The 23906-nt window shown below is 47.5% G+C and overlaps 2 protein-coding genes across 2 annotated transcripts; one reads left to right on the top strand and one right to left on the bottom strand.

Moving 5' to 3' along the window:
• The first annotated feature begins 5235 nt into the window (after positions 1-5235).
• On the top strand, positions 5236-14831 carry MOG (myelin oligodendrocyte glycoprotein). Its single transcript, XM_022562171.3, has 6 exons — positions 5236-5935; positions 7088-7435; positions 11199-11312; positions 12635-12655; positions 12982-13002; positions 14503-14831. Exons 1-6 carry the CDS (start codon positions 5854-5856, stop codon positions 14676-14678), a joined length of 762 nt encoding a protein of 253 aa, XP_022417879.1. The 5' UTR covers positions 5236-5853; the 3' UTR covers positions 14679-14831.
• On the bottom strand, positions 10144-22890 carry ZFP57 (ZFP57 zinc finger protein). The gene is made up of 4 exons (XM_022562170.3): positions 19696-22890; positions 19110-19236; positions 18559-18639; positions 10144-17505 (listed from the first exon to the last, which is right to left on the bottom strand). Exons 1-4 carry the CDS (start codon positions 20038-20040, stop codon positions 16286-16288), a joined length of 1773 nt encoding a protein of 590 aa, XP_022417878.1. The 5' UTR covers positions 20041-22890; the 3' UTR covers positions 10144-16285.
• Between the last annotated feature and the right edge of the window lie 1016 nt (positions 22891-23906).

Genomic DNA, 23906 nt, shown 5'->3' on the forward strand with positions numbered 1-23906 from the left:
AGGTGTTATTATGGTTTTTGAGAGCCAGACACAGACCTAAGTACTTTGCATACCTTATATTCAATCCTCACATCAACCCCATACTCCCCATTATACAGTTAAAGACACGGAAGTTTCTTTACTTTCCAAGGTAACAAGTCCTCCCACAGGACAGTAAACTGGAGTCTGGCATGTTTATCGATCAGCTGCATGGAGCTGAAATTTACATCTGAGCATCCAGGTATATATATATTTATTTATTTATTTATATATATATAGATATATATTATATATATCTATATATATATGGAGACGCAGGTCCGCCATATTCTGGAATAGGGATATAAGGAGTCCTGAAAGAGCTTTAAGATTTCCATACTACAGAATTCTCTCTCCATATAGTTTTCTCTGCTGGGGGGCCGGCGGGGTGCTGTAGGGGCCAGGCTTTAAGATGATGGCCAAAATGACAGTCGCCCAGCTCCAAAATGGCCACCACTGTGTTTTCCTTCTATCGGAGCAATCGTGTAGTGACTGAAGGGCCATCACTGGTGGGTGCTCTCAGGAACTGGGCCAGATGCCAAAATGGCCACCTGGGTCTTCCCTCTCCTGAGCTATTCGCCCCGCAACATTTACGCCTCCATAATCCAGGCTGGACAAAAGCAGAGGAACGAAGCGGACAGGGGAGGAAGGCAGGTAACCAAGGGCGGTGGGTCTGAAGTGAAAGGGCAAGAAAAGGTTTCCCTTTGGAACTGGATGTCACTGCACGGTCCGCAGGCGCCTCGCTTTTGCCTGAATATGTGTAGTCACCGCCTTATTCTCCGCCCCCAAGGGCTCCTGGCAACCAATTATCGGCGGGAAGTTGAGTACGTCAGCTGTTGCGGGGCAGACTGGGAGTGCCTCCTGGGCCTTCCCCTGCAATATCCTTAGGGAATGTTGGTGGAGAGTGAAGGCGTCGGGGAGATTGTAAGGAGGCGGCAGGAGGGGGAAAAAAAGACGAGAAAGGAAAATGTATATTCTTGTAGGGTCTTATAGCTAGGGAAAAACCTTAGAGTTACCTAGCCTAACTTCCCATTCTATGTTGGCTGGATGTCCAGGGATGGGAAGCGCGCTCCCTCAGTCTCTGCCAGGGCTGGACGATTCTGATGGAGAGAAGATTCTCCTTTGTATTGAACTGAAATCTACGGTCGAGGACTTGCACCTAATTGTTTTACCCCACGAGGACCTGCAGAACAGTTTAATGCCTCTTCCATAGGACAACTCATAACATTTTGCTCAAAATCAGCACAAATGCATTCCTGTTTATTGGGGGGCGCGGGTAAGTAAGCTTAAGTGTTTGACTCACCTGATTCATAACAAGCTGAATGTTTTTCTTTTTGAAAAGTGAAAATTTTTCAGAATAATAACAAAAAAGACACCAAAAATGGGGGAAAATGTTAATAGATAAAATGTAAACCTTTGGGTACAAGAACTCACTTGCTGGGTACCTGCATCAGCTTGATTCAGATCAGTGTTCTCATTTTTCCTGCAGACCCATGAAACACGGGGCTAAACAGATATAAATTAGACATTTTACAGCCTATCGGTCATTGAGTCTCCATGGACTTTGCAGACCAGTTTAAACACACATATACTATGAAAATAAGACCACTAAAGTGGAAAAGAAAATATCAATTTCCTCCTGAGATTTATACCACTAGAGGGAGTTCCAGAAGAAAAATCACTGCAAGTGAGAGCTAATAACGGCACTTACAGAATGTAAGTGTACCATTCACAGTTCCCATGGGTCATTCATGTAATTCTGTTCACAGCCCTAATGAGGTGGATGTCAGTATCCCCCATTTACAGAGGAGAAAGCTGAGAGGTATAGTGTGTCCACCTGTACGAAGTATACAACTTTGTGCTGGGTAATTTATCAACATTTATTAAAACTGCAATTGCCCATGCGCTTTGAGCCAACAACTTCACTTGTGTAGAAGGCAGTGAACTTCATGGGCATTTGACGGGCAGTCACGCAGGGCCCATGCTTAGGAAGGGACACTATGTTTGGGCCATGATGCTCTGTGTCACTATCTTGAAATTCTTAATAATTTTCTTTCAATTTGTGTTTTGTCAGTGAAGTCTGATGGGGTAATAGAACATGTGCTGAGGGCTTGGAGCCGAGGTTCAAGCTTGATCTCACTTCTCAGCCTCCCCAGGACTGGTTTTTAGTTGCCTTCAACTCCCCCCAGGAACCATTGCCACTCTCTGTGCTGCCCTCTCCCAGCAGGAGCCTGGGCACAGGGGAGAGGTGGGGTCAGACATATATACCTGTCTTGCCAAGTTGAGAGGCAGGACCCCAGGCACATGGGAAGGCCTGCATTCACCCCCCTAAGTATCCCAGTGCCTGAAGGAATGTGATATTAAATAGCAAAAACAAAAACAAAGCCACCATGACAGGTCAAGAGTAAAACCACAAAGAAAGCAAGAACATTCTTGGGAATTCCCTGGCTTTCCGGGCTTCCACTGCAGGGGGCCGGGGTTCGGGAAGCTAAGATCCCACAAGCTGCAGCACAGGGCGGCCAAAAAAAATTCTTTTTTCTTCATCTTACTGAAACTTTTACAATCAGAGCCTAATATAAAGCTTGACGCACATCGTTTCTGTTAAATATTTATTGATGTAAATTAATTGAATACATTTTTATTTAACCTAGTAAAATGGATATTTTAAAAATTGAAACAATCTAAATGTCCTGGGAAACTAGTTAAATAAGTATGATACATTCATGCCATAAAATATTGTGTAGCTGTGTAAAATAACAAGGATGTTCTTTAGGTACTAATATAGATTGTCTCCAAGATAAATTGTTGTTACCATTTATGTTAAAAAGGGAGGGAGGGTAGATTAGTTCTCACACGAAGAAACTTTCTTGTGGGGCTCCCTCTAGTGGCACATATGTGGAAGGATTCAGAGAAAACAAGTTGGCCCAGGATGGCTGGGCGATTTTCAAAGTATGTCATTTTATACCTTTTGGATTTGGAAACAGAAGCAAATGAACACCCAAATAAACAAATAAATAAGAACCCATTTTCAAAAGTTCAAGAGGGCTATATTATGTATTAATATGGAATTATGCATTATTAAGTAAACACCACAAGAAGAACACAAGAAGCAGAACAGGGCAAGATATATATTTTACACATTCTCTGGAAAAGCTTACGCAGTACTGCTATTGGGTAACATCTAGGTAAGCTCCCATTTATTGAGTGCTTACTATTTTACATACGGATAGTGTGTTAATATACACATGAACATATTTATAGTATGTCACTTTGCATACATGACTGTGTACACGGCCTGTTATCAGACTTGGTGAGAGGTGTAGATCAAATGGAAATTACTGAGGAGAGTAAGAAACAACCCAAGAATATTTGCAAGATCATATAACATACGCCACACAAAATTAAAGTAACTTTTAAGAGCTGAAGGAAATGACCAGCCTGACCAAAAACACAGGGTTGTTAGACACGTCCACACCATGCACCATGCCCAGCAAAACCCAGATGTTCCTATACCCAGATTTCTGTAAATGGCAACTCCACTGGCTTTGTTTTGCTGGTAGCCCTGCCCCTTTCCCTTGTCCAGAGACCATGTCATCCAAGGGACTGCTCACCCCAGCTCCAGAAATCCACCCCCTTTCCAAAGATGTGAGGCAGTCGAGGACGTGGAGGCAAGTGAGGTGAGCTCTTCAGAGGTAGGGGGTGTAGTCGTTATAAGTGGTTTTGGTTGGTTAGCTCCTGACCCTCTCTGATCTTTAAACCCTCCACTCCACCCTGATCTCCTATCCAGCTTTTTTTTTTTTTTTTTTGTGGTACACGGGCCTCTCACTGCTGTGGCCTCCCCCATTGCGGAGCACAGGCTCCGGACGCGCAGGCTCAGCGGCCATGGCTTATGGGCCCAGCCGCTCCACGGCATGTGGGATCTTCCTGGACCGGGGCACGAACCTGTGTCCCCTGCATTGGCAGGCGGACTCTCAACCACTGCGCCACCAGGGAAGCCCCCCTATCCAGCTTTTGACAACTGGACGAGTGCCAGACAAATTCAAGCAACTTACGACCCCCAAACCCTGTCCAGGAAAGCATCTTGTGCATAACTTTCTTACCTGAACCTGAACTTGTATCTTGGAGGAAGAGCATCACAGGATATGTTAGGTTCTAGAAGGAGAGAATCCCCACGTGAGAGGAAGTCAGGCAAGCACAGAGACTCCTCTTCCCACCTCGTTCATCCCTCCAGACCTTGACTTTCACCCTCACGGCTTCAGAATAGCCAGCCTGCTTGTGCCCAAACTACAGCCGCCTTGCAGAAAAAAAGAATACACCACTCCCAGACTCAGCTGACTGGAGTCCATCCTTCTAGCCCCTCATGCTCATCTCAGACAAGAGCAGAAAATGTCTGTCCCTGTTCTGTTCCTGGCCCTTGAACGGTGCTGCCCAATATAATTTTTTGTGATGAAGGATCTGGTCTATATTTGTGCTGTCCGATGCAGTAACCACTAGCTGTATGTGCTACTGAGCGTTTGAAACATGGCTAGTGCAATCAAGGAACTGAATTTTAAATTTTATTTCATTTAAATGGGCACTTGTGACTAGTGATTACAGTATTGGGCAGCATGGCTTTAAATTGTCCATCCTGACTTTTTTTTGATGAGACATCCTTAAGATTGGAAAATATATTTTTCAAACTTGGTGCTGATACTGGTCTTACTCTTTAGTGATCAGCCGCCAAGTCTGGGGATAAGGAGAAAGATCGTATTCCCATCCCAGATCTCACTTTCCCCTGTGACAGAGGAAATTGGAGAGTGATGCCCAGGCTGGGGGCTGTGTCCTGACTGCTGATCTGTCCTCAGTGCCTGTATTGATTGACAGCCGCTGACTTTGCAGATCTTGCTTTCTTCGTGCCTGCTTCTTGGAGCACAGGTGACCATCAACTCCTGACACTTGACTTGTGACTTTATTATTTTTTTAAATGCATTACTTTTATATATATATATATATATATATATATATATATATTTGGTTGCACCAGGTCCCAATTGTGGCAGGCAGGCTCCTTAGTTGTGGCATGAGAACTCTTAGTTGCAGCATGCATGTGGGATCTAGTTCCCTGACCAGAGATCGAACGCAGGCCCCCTGCATTGGGAGCATGGAGTCTCATCCACTGCTCCACCAAGGAAGTCCCAACCCCGTGACTCTTTGAAATGTATTCTTTGGGAGGGAGAAGCTAAGTCCAAGCAACACATCTGAACATAAGGAAGGGCGTTTGGATTTGCGGTGGGAGAGAGAAAGGTCAGACATCAAGAGGAAAGAATGCCCTGGTAATGACAGTTATGAGACCATAGAAATAGGAAACCAAGTCTAAATGTTCCTTCCTTTTTAAAAATCCAACACAGATCCCTATCTTTTGGCTAATACCTGGAGGAGAGGGATTGAAGGGACCTTGCAGATTGCACCGACAAGCTGTAGCCTGCGGGCCAGTGAGTGATCCATCCCAACAGGTCAGATCCTAGAAGCCCCCTCAAAGGCTGGCCACCGGGAGAGAGTGGGGGAGGAAGACCTAGTACCAGGCAGCCTCTGCTCCGTAGCTCTGAGGGGGTGGGGAAGGCAAACCCTGGTCATCCCCTGGCTCTGTAGTCCTTTTGTGTAAGTGCCTGGCAAGGGTAACGTGGGACTGTGCCTGGGAGCACAGCTGCGACTCTGCTGGGGAGGAAGCAGGGCCAGGGCAGCTCTGTCCTCCCCGATCCTCCCCTGGGGCTTCTTCAGCCGTGGGGACACGCACCCCGAGGGCCTCTGTTGGCCTGACCCTGCTGCAGGGGCTCTCTTTCCCCACTGACAGTGGAGATGGCCAGTTTTTTGAGCTCCTTTCTGCCCAGCTGCCTCCCCTCCCTCCTCTTCCTCCTCCAGCTGTCTTCCAGCTCTGCAGGTAAGATTTCTCTTTATTCCTGCCCTGGGGAGACCCTGAGAACAAGAAGGCTAGTTCCCTGGGCTCACCTCCTTCAACTCACCCTCAAGTTGCCATGCAAGTTATCTTTTCAAAACATAGATGTGCTGACATGGTTCCCCTCAGATACCACCAGTGCCTCCTACAGCCTTCAGAAGGAGACCCAAATCCATCATGCGACCTTAACTCAGGGCTCTCCTTGAACTTGGTCTTACCTATCTTTCCAACTTTGCTTTCTCACCTATCAAACGGGGAATATCATAATAACAGCCTCTTGGAGTTGCTGTCAGGGTTCAATTAGATAAGGTATATATAATATGCTTAGTTGTGCCTATCCCATGGTAAATCATGATAAATGTTTGTTGAGTTGTAGTGTCTCATCATGTTTGAGAGTTCTGTCTCACACTATCAGGCACTAATAAGTTTTTACAGAGGATCCCTGCTCTCCGAAGACAGATTCCCAATCTCAGGGAGCCGCCTAACAGAGAAGGCTCAGAACATACACTCCCTCGGGAAATGGCTGCAGGTCTAATGGAGAAACTAGCTTCATCTTCTAGTAGCTCCAAGGCTGACAAGGAGATATATCCCACAGAGGAAAAAAGACTGGGAACATGTACAGGGCAGGGTCCAGGAGCTGTAGAGAGGGCTGAAGATACAGAGGAAAAGAAGAAGGAGGAAAGAAGGAAAGAAGATCCTCCACCTCTAGCGTGGAAGATCTCAGAGGAGAAGAATTTGGGACCAGGGTGTGAACAAATACAGAGGGCTGAGAAGTGATGGAGAGGTGGTGGTGGAGGAACGACCAAAGCAAAACCTCTAAGGGGAGAAGAAGGATCAAGTTGGCCAAGACTGAACAGGGAGGCCCATGGGACAGTTAAACTGCAAGATGCTGGACCACATTCCAAGGTGGGACCTAAAGGCTGGGATGACCACATGCTAGAATGTTCTGTCCAGGGAACTCACGGTATCTCTATAACCAGAGACCTTTAAGAAAAATTAAGCTTCTCCCTGGCTCTAGAATTCTATTTAAAAATCAAGTGTCTTCTTTTCCTGTTTAGAAGCAGCCCTTCCCATGAAGGGCTTGTTTGCCAAGGTTCCCTCTGATGCTCAGTTTCTTTTCTTTTGTGTCTTGGATAGGACAGTTCAGAGTAATGGGACCAGGGCAGCCCATCCGGGTGCTGGTGGGGGATGAAGCGGAATTGCCCTGTCGCATATCTCCAGGAAAGAACGCTACAGGCATGGAGGTGGGATGGTACCGACCCCCCTTCTCCAGGGTGGTTCATCTCTACCGAAATGGCAAGGACCAAGATGAAGAGCAGGCACCTGAATACCGGGGCCGCACGGAGCTGCTGAAAGAGACTATTGGGGAGGGAAAGGTGACCCTCAGGATCCGGAATGTAAGGTTCTCAGATGAAGGAGGTTTCACCTGCTTCTTCCGAGATCATTCTTACCAAGAGGAGGCAGCAATAGAATTGAAAGTGGAAGGTGAGTAGTGTCTATAATAGTAGGTATTGTCTGTTGGGTGGCCAGGACCTCCCTTTGAGCCTTCAGTCATTCTCTCAATTGAGATGAGATCCTTCAACCCAAACAGCTCATTCCTGGGAATTAACTCCATAGAGATACGTACATCAGTATCTCTGGGAATTCATATGCTCACATTGTCTGTTACATCATTATTCTGTAATGATGTAAGGAAGCCAGAATCAGAGTCCGTGCCCATGAGTAGGGAAGTGACTGAGTAAACACTGTTACCCATACAGTGAATATCATGATGCCATTTAAAAGATTGCTGTAGGGCCATTCCAGACAGCTTGGAGGCATTTTACAAGGTATTGTTGAGTGATAAAAGCAAGCTACAGAATCTAGGGAACAAAAAATTTATCCATTTATATAAAAGTGTGTATATAACATGCACATTTGTGGGTACGTACAGAGAACTTTTAAAATTTTTTAAATAGAAAAAATGAAAAATGTAGGCAGCAAAATCCAAAATAATCCATTTGTGGTTATTTTGTGCTACTAGAGGGGAATATTACTTATCTGAAAGATAATCAAAGTATGCAAGTGGACCTTTTCCTTTCTTGTTTTGCTTTGGATTGTCTTTTCATTTATTTGTTATAAACAAGGGCCTTATTCCTAAGGAGTCAAACTGGTCAAATCCTATTACAGTGAATTCCTCAGTTGATGTGTTTGTGGTGTTTTATTAGATGAGGAACATTATTAAACAATATATTCCTGGTAAACATAGTTGCAAGGAATTAAACAAGTAGAACTAATGTCTGAATATAATCATAGAAAGAGATGTTACCTATAGATTTTACCTCCACTGCTTTCTTTCTCCAGAATTTCATTTGTGGTATGTTTGTTTTGTTTGTTTGGTCGGGTTTTTTTTGCGGTATGCGGGCCTCTCACTGTTGTGGCCTCTCCCGTTGCGGAGCACAGGCTCTGGACGCACAGGCTCAGCGGCCATGGCTCACGGGCCCAGCCGCTCCGCGGCATGTGGGATCTTCCCGGACCGGGCACGAACCCGTGTGCCCTGCATCGGCAGGCGGACTCTCAACCACTGCGCCACCAGGGAAGCCCTGTGGTATGCTTTATGTGAGGGATGACTTTGAAACTTATTTTTTTGTTTTATCCCCGAGGGGTTAAGACACGGACAAGGAGGGGGAGATTTGCAAGTTAATTGCTATTTAACTGAGGAACAAAATTATTCTGAGGCCTGGGCCTCAGGTCATTTCCCTTCCCTCCTCCCCACCTGCTGGGCAAACATCAGACAATTGATCACTTTTGTATCTCAAGGGCCACTGTTGCAGTACTGGGACCAGAAGATGGCATTGTATGCAGGATAACAAAGCACTATTTCTAGAGACGGATCTCAGGGATGTGAAAACAGCTTTGTGTGTCACAGAATGTTCTTCATACAGCTGTTTACACTGGGGGATTTTTACCTGCAAGGAAGTCCGATAGTGAGGATCTCTCCAGTTTTCCGATTTTCCTCATTCCTGTTCAGTAGCTTCCTGGCTCAGTAACTGCCTCCCCCAGTACATCCCCACCCCACCCCAACAAGCAAACAAACAAACAAATGAACTGCCCGGGGAGAAAGTTTTCCTTTGGGTGGATTTCCACATTCCCACCCTCTTCTCCTTTCTCATAATCTGCATGCCTAAGAGTCTTTTAAAAAAGAGAGTTTAATGATGGACCACCCACCTAGCGTGAGGAAGCTGAGACAAATTTAGGACTGAAATGCAGTAACTATGTGATTGCCAAGTTTCAGGTGTAATTACCTCACCTCTTTCTCTAAAGAGTTTCTAATCTCTCCTTCCAACTTTGTATTTTTCTTGTCAGTTTTGTGATTTCATTACTAGTTGTCTCTAAACCTTTCTTTAAACTCTTCATTATGAAACTTAAAAATATATACAGAAGTAGAGAGATTATTATAATGAGCCTCCAAGTTCCCATCACCTGACTGCAGCAGTTATGACCCAAGGACAGGCCACCTGTTTCACTAGACCCCACTCATCACCATCCTCCCCAAATGAATTCCTCCGGCAAATCCTAGGCAGCATTATCGTGTCATTGCTAAATCCTCAAAACCGTATTTCTCAAATAGAAAAACTCAAAAACAAAACAAAATCATAACCAAAATACTATTATTACATCTTTAAAATTTAACAAAAATTCTTAACAATACTCAGTCTGTGTTCACATTTTTATGATTGTTTTATAAATATATTTTTACAGTTGGTTTGCTTGAATCCAACCCAAACAAGATCCACAGGTTGGCATTCGCCCTGTAGAGTTTCCCACGATCTAGATTTTGCTGATTTCATTCCCATGTTGTTTAATACAATGTTCCGTACCTTTTATTTTCTGTAAACTTATAGGTTAGGATATGAACAATCAGATTCAGGTTTGATTTATTTTGTCAAGCATATTTCATAGGTGATGCTATATACTTCATTCATATCACTTTACATCAGAAGTCTCATAATATCTCTTTTTCTCTCTTTTTGTGATCCTAACCCTTTGTTAAAATATAAAAGGTGTACAAAAAAAGGAACTAAAATATGTAATTGTTAAACCATGTTGCTCCAGGTAACTTCCAATGAGAACTTTGAAAGCAGAGCTGGCTGTGTTTTCTCCTGGGGAACACAGTAACAGACAAGAGCCTGAAACCGCAGCTTGAAGGATGGTATTTATACCTAAGAAACCAGTTTGATGTTGTTTGCTGTGACTTAATGCCTACCCTGATGGCAGTATCTTTATCTAGCCCCCTAACTCAGAGAACAAGATGTCAAGGGCCGGTCCTGAACATTGAGATTATACAGGGAAAGCTTTGGGGCACTGAGCCGACTCGAGAATGGGCAATAGATGGCGCCAGAGAGCCAAAGGTCATCCCCTATCTCTTATCTTTCCCACTCCATGTCCGCTCAGTTACCAAATCCGGCGGATCTTACTTTCTCAAAAGCTCCAGAAGAAAGGTTCTTAACTTTTCTTTGTGTCATGCACCCTTTTGTCGGACCGGTAAAGTCGATGAACCCCTTCTCAGAAGGATATTTGAAATGCATAAAACATACTTGTACTGAAATACAGTTATCAAAATATTAAAGTAAGATATGGGGTGGCCCTAATAATAGTGTCATTTCAAAATGAACATAAGTGATATTTTGAGATTTCTGTACCGTGATATGAAAATATTTGTGATTTTTAGGGATGACAAAGTCTCAGGTTTTGTTCATATTGTTATGGAGTGTTGCCTACAAACATAATTGAAAGAAACACTAAATTTCAGCTTAAAGTTTACTGAAAATACGTATTTTTTTTCCTATTTAAGTTCACCTTGACTTCCTACACCGCCACCACTGTCCTAGGCTCATGTGTTTTACTTTCACCATTACCATGGCCTCTTAATTGACTGCCTTCGATCCCCTCCTCTAGTCCTGCAGTCAGTAAATCAGATCTTGTCACTCCTCAGCATGAAATGCTTCAGTGTACCCCGTGACCTTGAGGATCAGATCTAAGTCCCTTTCGTGGTTCTCAGAATTCTCCAAGACTGGCCCAGTATACAGCCTCGACTCCTGTCATTCTAAACCACTGGCCCTTCCCAGAAACAACCACTTACTTTTCCTTTAAGCCTAAGCTTAGGTGTTAGTTCTGAGTCATCTTCTTTGATCCTGACTCATGGAGCCGTGGGCACTGTGCTGGGTGTTGATGACACAGTGCTGGGCCCCCCGGTTCTGCCTTTCAGATCCCTTCTACTGGATCAACCCTGGAGTGCTGGCGCTCATCGCGGTTCTGCCTGTGCTCCTCCTGCAGATCACTGTGGGCCTTGCCTTCCTCTGCCTGCAGCGCAGACTCAGAGGTACAGGCTGGAGGGTGGCTGGCTGGGGACCCTTCCCTGAAGTGCCTGGTCTCTTGAAGCTTGGTCAGCTAACGTTTATTTTTGAGGGACTTCTGGGTTCAGAACTCCATGACAAGTTTTACATCCTACCAAATGTAAATATCATTTAGATAATAGGGCCTTTCATTTTCCTATGAGGTTGGGCTGATATATAATAGCCCCATTTTAGAGAGGAAGCAACTGAGGCCTGGAGTGGTTCAGAGATTTACTCAAGCTGGCACAGCTTATAAGTGGCAGAGCTCAGGCCTAAACCCCTATCTTCTGGCCCCTGAAACATACACAGCAGCTCATGCAACTGGGGGACTGTGAGCTTCAGAATCAGGCAAGTCTGTGCTACTAGGTTTAAATAAAGATACTGTAAGTAAAAGTCCCTACCACATAGTAGGTGTTGTTTCCTCCTTTTCCATCCAACACTGAGGACATGGGTTCAACCGTCTGAAGCTCCTCTCTTGTGCCCAAGAGCTCTCATTTTGAGACTTCTCCCCGCCACCAAGCGTTCTCAAAGCCAAAGCCCGCAGGGCCTCCAATTCTCCTCCCCCTCCCATTCTTAAGAGGATAAAGCAGCAAGGAGGGCTTGGAGTATATGAGGGGGGATATTGGTGGGATCTTCTCTTCCCTTGACCTCATCCCAGATACTCAGTTACCTCTTCTCCCACATGAGAAAGGTCTTCAGCCCACATGGCTGAGCAGAAAGAACCTGATCAGTGGAGTTGGCCAGCCTGGGTTTAGATCCAGTTCAGACAATGAGGAACTCTCCAAGCCTCAGTTGCCTAGTCTGAGTCAAGTAGCGATAACACCCTCCCTCCTACAAGTTATGGGAGGGTTAAAGGGGATAGTGTTATGTAAAGCATCTAGTACAGAGCCGGTCACAAAGCAGCTGCTCAACTAAAAACTTAGTTCCTTCCTTCCTCATTCAGATGCGAAGTAGCTTTAGATTTCCTAAATGACAACCCAGCGGGGTGGAGTGACATTGTGAACTGAGAACCAGCAAGAAAAGGAGCAGAGAGCAGTGGGGGCGCTCATAAAACCTTAGATTTGTTTGGGGCATTGGTGAACATCGCTGTCTACTGAGCTTCTCCACTTTCTTTAACCCAATACTTAACCCAGGCAATAGCCAGGGAATGAGCCTGAACTCCTGCTTTCAAATCTGGTGCTCTTCTCGCTCTAAGGGTGTTCATGGGCTACTGAGAAACAACCTGCACAAAGGCCCAAGGCAATGGGTGTGGAGGGGCCCCATCTAGTGCCTGGGCTGGAACTAAAAATGTCGCCTTTTTCTATTTTAGGAAAACTTCCAGCAGAGATGGGTGAGTTCCAGGCACCTTCCCTCCCCATGCCTCCCTCCAGGTCTTCTGGTGTAACTGAAATGGTCATTTTCTCAGACCATCTCTGCCTCTGTCCCAATACCCTGTGCTCCCTTCAGGCAGGAACTTCACTATTAAAACTCCTATAACCAGTCATAGAGTCTTATTCCTCTTCCCTGCCTTCAGCCAGAGTAGAAGTAAAATCCTACAGCTTCCTTTCCTCCATCGTGCATCACTTACAATTTAAAGTGACTAAATAACAAAGGCTCAGAGGAGAAAAGATTGTTTTGAGTGCCATACTAATAATCCCTTTCCATTTGTTCTTTCAGAGAATCTCCACCGGACTTTTGGTAAGTCCTGGGGTACCCAGCCCCCAGGTCAGCTTGGTGCTTCACTCGGCTCCTGTTACCTGGGGACGTAAGGACCCCTGGCTTCTGGTTGGTTTCCTCCCTCTTGTTCTTTCTTTGAATGTCATCACCTGCACCTAGGATGGGTTAGATAACAGCAAACACTCACATCACGCTTTCATGTACCTGGCACTGTAACAGCTTCCCAAATGTTAACGTTCTAGGAATTACAAGTACTTTATGTACATTACTTCTTTTTTTAGGAACTACAAAAGGGAGGTAAACAGATCCTTTGCACATCAACTTGATGTCTAGTTGGGGAGGTGATACATATACATAAATTACTGGAGAACAAAGTACATATACATCATCGACAACTCACAGAGGAATGAGTTTTCACAGTACAGAATGAGTAACTACATGTGACTCCGCAGGGAAGGCGACTTGGGGGAAGAGTGAAGACATCAAACCCCACTAGAATGTTGGCCTGGACTTCCTGGTGGTCCACTGGTTAAGACTCTGCACTTCCACTGCAGGGGGTGAGGGTTCAATCCCTGGTGGGAGAACTAAGATCCCGAATGCCATGCAGCCAAAAAAAAAAAAAAAAAAAGAATGTTGGCCCTAGGACATGGTCTCTGTCCTTTTTGTTCACTGCAGGTTGTCCAGTGCCTAACGACAATGCCTACAATAGAAGGGCACCCAAATATTTGTTGAATGGGTGTTGCAGAAATTATAAGATGGTCCCTGCTCCGAGCAGCCTTCCTGAACAGCCTCTCCTCCTGAGGCTGGAGGTGCCCCTGGCTCCACGCTAGCATTTAATCAGTGTGCAGGAAAAACAACACACATAGTCTGCAACTCAAAGGGAAGGAACAGGATCTTTGTTTTACAGGATTCAAAAAAACAAAGGTCTTAACTTTTTGTACTCTTTGGCAATCTGGTTAAGCCTCACGGACCCCTCCCTTCCCAGAATGTTTTGAACTGTACACATAAAATATAACACATAGGATTACAAAGAAAACCATTGTTTTGAAATAGTTTTCGAAATATAAACCAATTTGTGATAAAGTAACAAATGTACATTAAATAATATACACTAAATACAAAATATACATTAAATAATAAAATGTAGCAGCAGGTCTAATAATTTGGTGATTTCAAAATATTGATAAACAGTATTCTGAGATTTCTGCAACAACTCTGAAGGGAATGTGGTTTCCATTGGTGATAAAGTCACAGGTACTGCCGATAACTGGTTTGTTAGCTACATTTTTAGTGTAAGAAAATGCTAAATTCAGTTTGAAGTTAGTGAAAATAAAAATGGAATGCTTTTCTCATCCAAATTCATGAACTCCCTGGACTCTATCCACAAACTATTTTGGAACCCAGGTTAAGAACCTCCCCCCTCCACCACCCAAAATAAACCCAATAATAAATGGAGAGGGGTGGGTGGGACACAAGGGGGAACACATGTTAATCCTGCTTGTTCTGTGGCAAACGATTCAGATCCCCACTTCCTGAGGGTGCCCTGCTGGAAGATAACCCTGTTTGTAATCGTGCCATTTCTCGGACCCCTGGTGGCCTTGATCATCTGCTACAACTGGCTACACGGACGACTAGCAGGTGCAGTGCTGGGGCGGCAAACAGGACCACTGGGCAGCAGGGGATCAAGCCAGCCCTGAGTGGGAAACATAAAGAGGGTGGATGGAACCAGGGCTCAAGATTCAGAGCTGGAATTTCCTTCCTGCTCTGTCCACATGGCCAACTCCAGGCTCCTCAGAGAATCCATAAAGAGAGCCACTTACTGAGATCTGTGGGGTCCCTTAGTGGAAAGGGAGGGGGGGGGGACTATGAATTCTACAGGGAGGATGTGGGAGGAGTTAGTCATCTTCCACTCATTACCTATTTCTCTTTGTTTTCAGGGCAATTTCTTGAAGAGCTAAGTAAGTTTTCTTCTCTTTCTTATAAGCTGAGAGCAAAAAAAAAAAAAAAACAAGGAAAGCAGCAAGGGGAACAGGGGGCTATTTAGGGATCAAAATCCCAAAGGAAAGGAAGGGCTGGTGAGCCTGGCTGGAGGGAGGATTCCTCCTCCACCTTCCTGTTCCAAAGCAAGAATCCCACTCCAGCTGGCCTCCTTTCTCAATTGTTCCCTACAGCAGCTGCCCTGGGCCTCCCCTCCAAGGCCAGATGACTCCACAGGGCTTTCTTCTCCCTGGTGTGACAGTTTCATGACAGAAACTGTTGACAGCTTTTTCAAGTCATTTTCTCCTCCTTCTAGGAAACCCCTTCTGAATGATGTCGCATCTTGGCAGGATGGAGAAGAGCCTGGTTGGCCCAAAGACTGGTCCTCGGGGATGTCACATCCATCAAGTTGCACACCCACTGGCCTCTCTGCTGTGGGGACATTCCAATCTGCACTTGCAGGAACGCTCTGAATTCCAAATAGGATCAACTTCTCTTCTGTCATCTACTTTGTCTCTCCCCTTCCCCAGCTCCTTCCTTCCTCTCCCCCTTTATGCTGCCCACATATTTCTACTCCTTGGTCTATCTTCCATCTGGAAGCCCTCTCTGGTTACAGCCAGGCAGCTGTTCTTCTCTCCATCAGAGGGCACCTGTGCTGCAGAGTAACACAGACAAGAGGGTCTCTGCCATGAACTGGAGACCAGGAACCTCCTCACTGCAAATTATAGCACACCAACTTTGCAAATGGTGGTCATTTCTTCCAAGATCTCAGCCCTGCTGGGAAGGAGCAGGAAAAGTCCAAAACATCCAAGACAGCACCAAGTGACCTGCAGAGTGAGGACATGGGGAGCCCTAACCAAAAACAGGAGATGGGGAGAAACCCGCAAAACACTGGCCAGAGCTCCATCTTGCCCCAGGCAGCCTACCGAGGTGCCAGGGGAGCAAGGGGTCAGAACTGGGCCACACACCTGCTTTAAAACGCCTGCCTTCTACATCTGGCCCAGATGGGTCCCTCACACTCTCTCCCCCACTTATCTTTTTTCTCCCATCTTCATATCTATTGGAGTGTCCACTGTTGTCTTCAACAACTACTACTTGATGGTCTGTCAGACACAAAGAAACAAGCTGGGTGCTAATTAATAATACTACAAGTTTCCATGTGCCACCTCTTGTCCCTTTTCCTTTCTGTATTTCCTTCATTATTCCTTCACCTCTCTCTTCCTCTACCCCAGTCTCCTTACCCTGGAGATTAGCCCTCAGGAAAACCAAACAGAGAAAGACCTTGGGTGGAAAGGCCATTTATTTACATTCCAAGACCTTCACTGCCTTATCTGCTTTCCTCTGCTGCCTTCTCCCCTCCCTTCCTTCCCGCTCCTAAGGGTATGGATCCAGGAGAAAGATCCATCTCCTCCCCTGCCACAGTGGGCGCATCGGGAAAGAAGCCAAGCGACTGACCCAGGATCGCCCAGCATTTATGGGGACTGCCCAGGCAGAGCCCCTTGCCCCTGTAGCCCCCCCAGTGGCCCAGAAGGTCCTCTTTCTCCCCAAAGCAGACGTCGCAGATGGGGCAACAGTAGAGCTTCTGTTTCCAGTGAGTCTGCTGGTGCCTGACCAGCCCAGAGAATAAAGCGAAGGACTTGCCACAGTGGAAGCAGCAGTTGGACTGCTCTGTGAAGTGGGCCTTCTGGTGGCTGGAGAGACAGCTTTTCTTGCTAAAAGTCAAGGGACAATGAGGGCAAGAGAAGACCTTGAGTCTTGAAGGCTTTCCTGGGTGAGAGCTGGACTTGGTTTCCAGGCAGGCGGTTCTCGTGTTGGCTGCCTGGGTCCTGGTCACAGGCTCTGCAGTTGTAACGACTGGGCGCTGAGCCTTCCCAGTGACTACCTGGTTCTTGGTTGCAGGTGCCGGGCTCCTGTCTATAGATGGCTGGGTCTGAGCCTCGGGACCGGTGGTTTTAAATGAGGGTCCTTGGGTCCCGGCCACTGGTGCATTGTTTGCAGTTGCCAGCCCCTGGAATCCAGCTGTGTTGTCTGGAATCTTCAGGATATGCTTCTGGTTTCCAGCCCCCAGCTCCTGGCCTTGGTGTATCTTCTGGTGGCGTTTGAGCTCAGACTGGTCCCGAAAGCACTTCCCACAGAAGGGACACGAGTGGGGCCGGTAACCCAGATGGACACGGCGGTGACGGCTCAGTCCAGAAGCATCACAGTAGGTCTTGTCACAGAGCGAGCAGCAGAAGGGCCTCTCCCCAAGGTGCTTGCGCCGGTGGTAGCTGAGGTCCTTGGGGTTCAGGAAGGACTTCCCGCACTGGCCGCAGCTGTGAACAAACTGGTGGTTGTAGAGGCTGGAGCGCTTGCTGAAGCACCTGCCACAGGTATGGCAGGTAAAGGGTGGCCCAGCCCAGGATGCTGGCAACACTGGTGTCCTGTCCAGGGGCCCGGCTGGAGCAGAGGATGGGCCTGCTCTTCTGCAAGCAAGGGAGACCTTGTCATCGCTATTTCCCTCATCTCCCAAACTCTGGCTCTGTTCTTGAAGTTCCTCTCTCTTGCCTCCTGTAGGGAATGAGGAATAGCGAGATTCACCATGACAACCCCAACACAAGCTCTCAGTCCAAGCTACTTCCCCTCTTTCTGCCCTCCCTCTCCCACCTGACATTCACGCTCACTCTTAGACCTCAGAGGCCAGAGATAAGAATAAACTTTGGGGTTTTCCAATTAAAAGCAAATAAAAATTTAACTGGAATCTTCCAAAAATATCAGAGATCAAAATTTTAACCACATTTCTTGAAATCCATTTCCTTTCATTTTTTTTTTAAATTGAAGTATAGTTGATTTACCATGTGTGTTAATTCCTCTCATTTTCAATTTTGTTCATACTCCCAGACACCCCAGATACCTACAGGTGACCTCATAATATATCATGCAAATTGGGACACTTGAATGACGGGAGGTGCTATTAACAATCAAGCTAGGATGAGAAGCACAAACCAGGACTGTCCTGGCAAACCAGGAGTGTGGTCAGCTCAGACTTAAATTTCTCTCAAGTCCTTATTCTACTTTTAAGAACAAGTCTCCCCTGCTCCAACTCAGCATCAAGCTCATCTCTCTTCCCTTTCTTTTCTTTTGGAAAGGACTCTTAAAAAAAAAAAATTTATTTACTTATTTATTTTGGCTGCACCAGATCTTAGTTGCAGCATATGGGATCTTTTAGTTGTGGCACACGTGTGGGATCTAGCTCCCCACCCAGGGATCAAACCCGGGCCCCCTGCATTGGGAGCATGGAGTCTTACCCACTGGACCACCAGGGAAGTCCCGGAAAGGACTTTTTAATCAAGGCGGTATCACTGACATAAGCAACTGACATGGAATCTCTCCATCTCTAGAAACAAGATATTCATTTGCCCCGAATGCTTTAGATACTCATCTTCTTGAAGCCAGGGGACTTGAGCAGATGATGTCAAGGGTTCTTCCAGCTCCACGTCTGACCAGGCAGGGAGGATGCAGGCTCGGGACGGGTATGCACACCCCGATCCTCTTAGTCATTTCCATCCTCCCAAGGCATGTCCTGGGTCCTTTTCACCCTCCTCTCTCCTTTGCAATTCTTACCTGAATGAAGGCCTTCTCCGTTTGGGGGACGGAGACCTGCTCTCCACTGTTTCTCTTCTTGTTCAAACTTGGCGATCAGGTCTGGATTAGACAGAAAGATTCTGACTGGGGAGTGGGAAGGAGAGGAAGAGTTGGAGTCCCAGGCTCGGCCCCTTCACACCTGATGGGGATAACAGGCTACCTTCCTCCTTATCTTTGGTTTAAAAGCCATAATCTGGGACACTTAGGTGCAGGGAGGAGACACGCAAAAGGCCAGCTCTTAACAAAGTGCCTGGTATATAATAGGAGTGACTCCGTAAATACTAGTTGGATGAACAGGCAGATTTGCATACTTTGAGAACATTATCGTCATGTCACAAGCCTTATCTTTGCCTTCATGCAAGCTTTCATTTCTTCTTTCACCCTGAGCCTAGTAACCCAGATCTTGCATACCTGGAACGTATAGAACCAAGGATCAGTGAAGCTAATTGTGAGCTGATCTACCTGCCCAGGGAAACAAGATGTCCCAGAGGCCTGGGACAGAGGGCTTGTGAGGAACCCCAGCCTCTTACCCACAGACATCAGGTTTCTGAAGGTCTCTGACATAACGTCCTGGTAGAGGACCCTCTGACTGGCATCTAGACATTCCCACTCTTCCTGGTTGAAATTCACTGCCACATCCTCAGAGGTGACTGGCTTCTGGAAGAACAGGAGAGACTCAGAGAGTCTGTATATAGACAGACAGACATCCAGTCTCAAGATTCAGACAACTAAGAGAAAAAGAAAAACATGGAAGGAAGGGAGAAATAGGAAAAGACAAGTACAAAGCCAGCAACTTTAATGTACAGACAGGAAAGGAAGGATGGAGAGGAGGGAAGAACAATGTGGGGGGAGAAAGGAGGGGTATATACTGAATATAAGTAGGAAGAACGCAAAGGAAAAAGGCTGCCACTCTGATGAATTTCAGCAAGGACTCCTTGAAGGATGCCAGGGTGGTGTGGAGTCTGAAAAAAAGTCCTTGAAACCCCTTCTCCTGAGTGCTGTTTATCTTGGAACACTCTTGAGATTCCATTTGTTCTGTAGACAGGATAATGGATGAAAGAGCTCCTGGAGTCCAGGACCCAGCCCCTCCCTCTGTCTCTCGCTTGGTCTCCTCACCTTCACCCATGCCTTCCACCAGCATTCTCCCTTCACGGCTTCCTGCAGGGCCTCCTCATCCACCTGAGGGAGCAGCTTCTGTACAGGTTCAATTGGCTTCAGCAGGTCAAACACCACCTCTTCCCTAATGTCTCTTTCTAGCTTTATCCACTCCTGGTCTGGCCCCCAAGGCTGACTGGGCTCCTTCCTGGGGCTATCTACCTCCCAGTGACTGAGCAGATGGAGAGACTTTGAAAAGGCCCCAGGGTTTGATGTGGCCTCCAGTGGCAAAGGTATCTGCTCCAGGGGGCTATCTTCCTTTTTTGTCCTGCTGTCCAAATTCTCCTCTTTCACAGCTGAGAGCATCTTTGATTCTCTCCAAGCCTAGGCCACAGGGTTCAGGAACCTGGTCACCCTCGGCTCAGCAGCCACTGTTCGGTAATGCCAGCTTGGGGCTCGGAAGGCGTCGTCTGCCTTCTGCTTCACCCTGTTTCTAGCCGCTGGCTGGTGCCCACCTCTAGGAACCTGAGGTCAGAGAGAAATCATATCAGCAAGAGGGGGAGTGAGTGAGGAACAGCAGTTTCCTAATTTGGTCAGGGAACACCAAGAGTTACTGAACTCCTGCTTTGTACCTAAAACCCCTCAGCACTGCCCCATGAGGTAACAATTAATGACCCCATTTTAAGGAACCTAAAGTAGAGATGCTAAGTAATGTGCTCAAGGATACTCCCGGTCCACAGCTCAGTTTGTGTTCAAAGCCTTGACTCTACCACTGAGGACATGATTTCCACTGTCCCAAAGCCCTCTCTAGAGCAACATTACGGTATTCTGGAAAGAAAGCATGTGCCTGAGGTAACCAGCCCTGGATCTGTCACAAACCACCTTATACAAGTTTCTTCATTCTGATCTGGTTTTACTGGAAAGTAAGATTAAAGGAGACTCTCTAAGATCCCATCCAGGACCCAAAAATATACGATTCTGTGGATTTTTAATACATACAGATCCTTGTAAAGAATGATAATGGAGGAACTTCCCTGGTGGTCCAGTGGTTAAGAGTCTTAGCTCTCACTGCAGGGGGCATACGTTTGATCCCTGGTCCAGGAACTAAGATCCCACATGCCTTGAGGCATGGCCAAAAAAAAAAAGAATGATAATGTTAACAACCCAACAGCAAACGCTTCTGCAGGGCTCCCAAGGAGCCCGGCGCTGGGCTGCCTGCCCAGCCCAGGAAGTTCCTGCTCTGCCCACACGTGGCTGAACTCCCACCTCCTCCTACTGACAGCCGCTCACCCCGCTTCTCCTCCCTCCAGATGGAATGAAAAGAATGAAGACATAAAAACCTGTTGACTTTCTTCCTTTCACTTCTTTGAAAGGTGGTAGAATTGAAAATGCCAGCAAGGAAAAGGGCATTCAACAATGGAGTTAGTGGGATAGCTAAAAAGAAAGCTGACAGGAAAGGTGCATTCCTGGGAGGTGAAGTTGAGTCCCTCCTTCCCTCCCTCCCTTCCTTTCTTTCAAGACCATCCACAATCATTGCGTGAGAGGGGCAGGTCTAGATTATTCTCCTACTCTCCAAACACAATGAAAGTAACACTTCAAAACAGTCTCAGTAATAGTATCCTCAAGGTCCTGGCTTTCCCGTTCTCCCGCAGGAAAGACCCACCCCTGTCAGTCATTCTCAAAAAGCATTTGCTGCACGTGGTAGCCTGAGGCCCTCGGTCCAGATTCTAAGCTGGTTCTCTGGTTTGGGAAGGGAGCATGACTATGGAGACTGAAATTTCTGGCAGCTGCTGCCTGCCTCTGGCACTTTTATCTCTATAGTACTTTCTACATCCACACGCCCCAGAGCTCAAGCCGGCTGGGCCGCGATGGAAAGTGGCTGGATATAACTCAACAGACTTTCGGCGCAGACCGGTTTATCTGCCGTCCCTGCCCTTCCAGAATGTAAATCCCTCGAGGGAATGTGTCGCCATTTTCCAGTTCTCTGAGTCCACCCAATCTCTCTCTAACCCCAAACCCGTCCATGGTTTCCCATAGCAATTCTGAGAACGACCGAAATCCCCACCACACCTGCCAGGCTTCGTGGGGTCCGCCCTCGCCTCCCCCCACCGTGGTGTTCCAGCCACTATTGTTTTCTGCCTTTCGGCCAAGCAAAAAGACCCTAGGGCATTAGCCCTTCTCACCCGGTCTTCGGGTGTCTGCTCTGTCCTCAAGGACCCTTTGCAGCTCCTGCCCAGCTCTGCCGGACCAGATCGCGAGCCCACAGGGCGTACCTCCCGTCACTGCGCGCCCAGCCCCACACTCCGGTCTCGGGGGCTCCCGCGGGCAGGGACGGAGAGTTTCGCTCACCACTGCGTGGCACGCTCGTTAATACCCACTGGTTGGGGTTTCTGTGCGCTGAACTGGTCCCGTTGACTGGGACGGCACTGCCCGATGCCTGTCTGCCCCGAAACTTCGTTGCTGGGATCCCGACTTTTTCAGCACGTGCCAGGAGCCCGTCCTCTTCGCCGAGTCCCCCACGCGGCCGGAGTGGTCGGCGCCCTGGGCCATACCCTAACCCAGGTTTCCCCATGGGCCCCAGGGGTTGGAAGCTCCCCCAAGATCCGGGGCGCGATGCTCCCCTCGCCTGCCTAGGTCAGAGGCGGAAGGTTGCGGGACAAAGACCTTTCACTAACTTCCACCACCGCGAGCTCAACTACCCTCTGTCCTACTCACCCGCCGCTGCCGAGGACCGGGACTTTGGGACGTAGGGTTTCCGAGGGGCCAGCGGCGAGCCCGCTCCACTCCAGCGCACGTTTTCCGGCTGCCCTAGACCCCGTCCCGGCCCCACCAGTGCATGGCACCGGCCTCGCTCTCCTCGCCGGTTTCCGCAAGGCCACCGTGCACCCTGCCGGGTTAAGCTTGTGGGCCCGCCAAGGTCAAGAGTTCATAGTCTAGGAAGCTTAAAAGGAAGAGGACTCGCCCCGCCCCACTAGCCCATTCCTCCTACCAATTGCAGCCGCTGGTCCCACCTAGCGCTCGGATCTCGTTCCCAGTCTTAATTTAGTCTTGGGGGGTTAAAGGGATTAAATAACCTCTGATTAAAACACATAATCACCAACCACCATCACCTAGAGCCCAAAGGAGAAAAATGAGACCTTTACGCGCTTCCAGAAACAGACTTGGAGGCACAAAGCACCTTAAAAAAGCAAAGTAGGGGTTTCTGGTGGCGCAGTGGTTGAGAGTCCGCCTGCCGATGCAGGGGTCGCGGGTTCGTGCCCCGGTCCGGGAAGATCCCAAGTGCCGCGGAGCGGCTGGGCCCGTGAGCCATGGCCGCTGAGCCTGCGCGTCCGGAGCCTGTGCTCCACAACGGGAGAGGCCACAACGGTGAGAGACCCGCGTACCGCAAAAAAAAAAATGCAAAGGCAGGACTACGCTGGTGGCACAGTGGTTAAGAATCCGCCTGCCAATGCAGGGCACAGGGGTTCGAGCTGTGGTCCAGGAAGATCCCACATGCCACGGAACAACTAAGCCCGGGGGCCACGACTACTGAGACTGCGCTCTAGAGCCTGCGAGCCACAACTACTGAGCCCGTGAGCCACAGCTACTGAGCCTGTGCGCCACAACTACTGAAGCCCGCGCGCCTAGAGCCCGTGCTCTGCAACAAGAGAAGGCACCACAAGGAAGAGAAGCCCCTGCTTGCTGCAACTAGAGAAAGCTTGTAAGCAGCAAGGAAGACCCAATGCAGCCATAAATAAATAAAATAAAATAAATTAATTTAAAAAAGAGGGAAAGAAAGAAAAGTGAAGGCAAACCACTGCCACTTAAATGGTGACAGCAGACAGAGGTAGGGGAGCAGAGAGGATATGTTCAGGTCAAGTTCTACTTACCTTGGCCACTTACCCAAACCCAGTTTGACCTTTATCAGTAATGCCTTTTTTTTTTTAAAATCAGCTCAACGGAAATCACATTTATTTCCTTTCCACTTAATTAGCATTTACCATATACCATTTTGTATCATGATCATACCTTTTTTTTTTTTTTTTTTTTGCGGTACGCGGGCCTCTCACTGTTGTGGCCTCTCCCGTTGCGGAGCACAGGCTCCGGACCCGCAGGCTCAGCGGCCATGGCTCACGGGCCCAGCTGCTCCGCGGCATGTGGGATCTTCCCGGACCGGGGCATGAACCCGTGTCCCCTGCATCGGCAGGAAGACTCTCAACCACTGCGCCACCAGGGAAGCCCCTATGATCATA

The sequence above is a fragment of the Delphinapterus leucas genome, chromosome 10 (assembly GCF_059928025.1).
Source record: "Delphinapterus leucas isolate spDelLeu-1000000601 "Yukka" chromosome 10, BTC_Dleu_Yukka2, whole genome shotgun sequence".
Taxonomy (NCBI): Eukaryota; Metazoa; Chordata; class Mammalia; order Artiodactyla; family Monodontidae; genus Delphinapterus; species Delphinapterus leucas.

Excerpts from the sequence above, each read along its gene's own strand:
- ZFP57 (XM_022562170.3), bottom strand. The coding sequence starts at position 20,040 with ATGCTCTCAGCTGTGAAAGAGGAGAATTTGGACAGCAGGACAAAAAAG. Across the intron at positions 19,237-19,695 it reads GGTGGAAGGCATGGGTGAAG|AAGCCAGTCACCTCTGAGGA; the intron begins GTGAGGAGACCA and ends CTGTTCTTCCAG. Across the intron at positions 18,640-19,109 it reads CAGAAACCTGATGTCTGTGG|ACCTGATCGCCAAGTTTGAA; the intron begins GTAAGAGGCTGG and ends TGTCTAATCCAG.
- MOG (XM_022562171.3), top strand. The coding sequence starts at position 5,854 with ATGGCCAGTTTTTTGAGCTCCTTTCTGCCCAGCTGCCTCCCCTCCCTC. Across the intron at positions 5,936-7,087 it reads GCTGTCTTCCAGCTCTGCAG|GACAGTTCAGAGTAATGGGA; the intron begins GTAAGATTTCTC and ends TGTCTTGGATAG. Across the intron at positions 12,656-12,981 it reads AAAACTTCCAGCAGAGATGG|AGAATCTCCACCGGACTTTT; the intron begins GTGAGTTCCAGG and ends TTGTTCTTTCAG.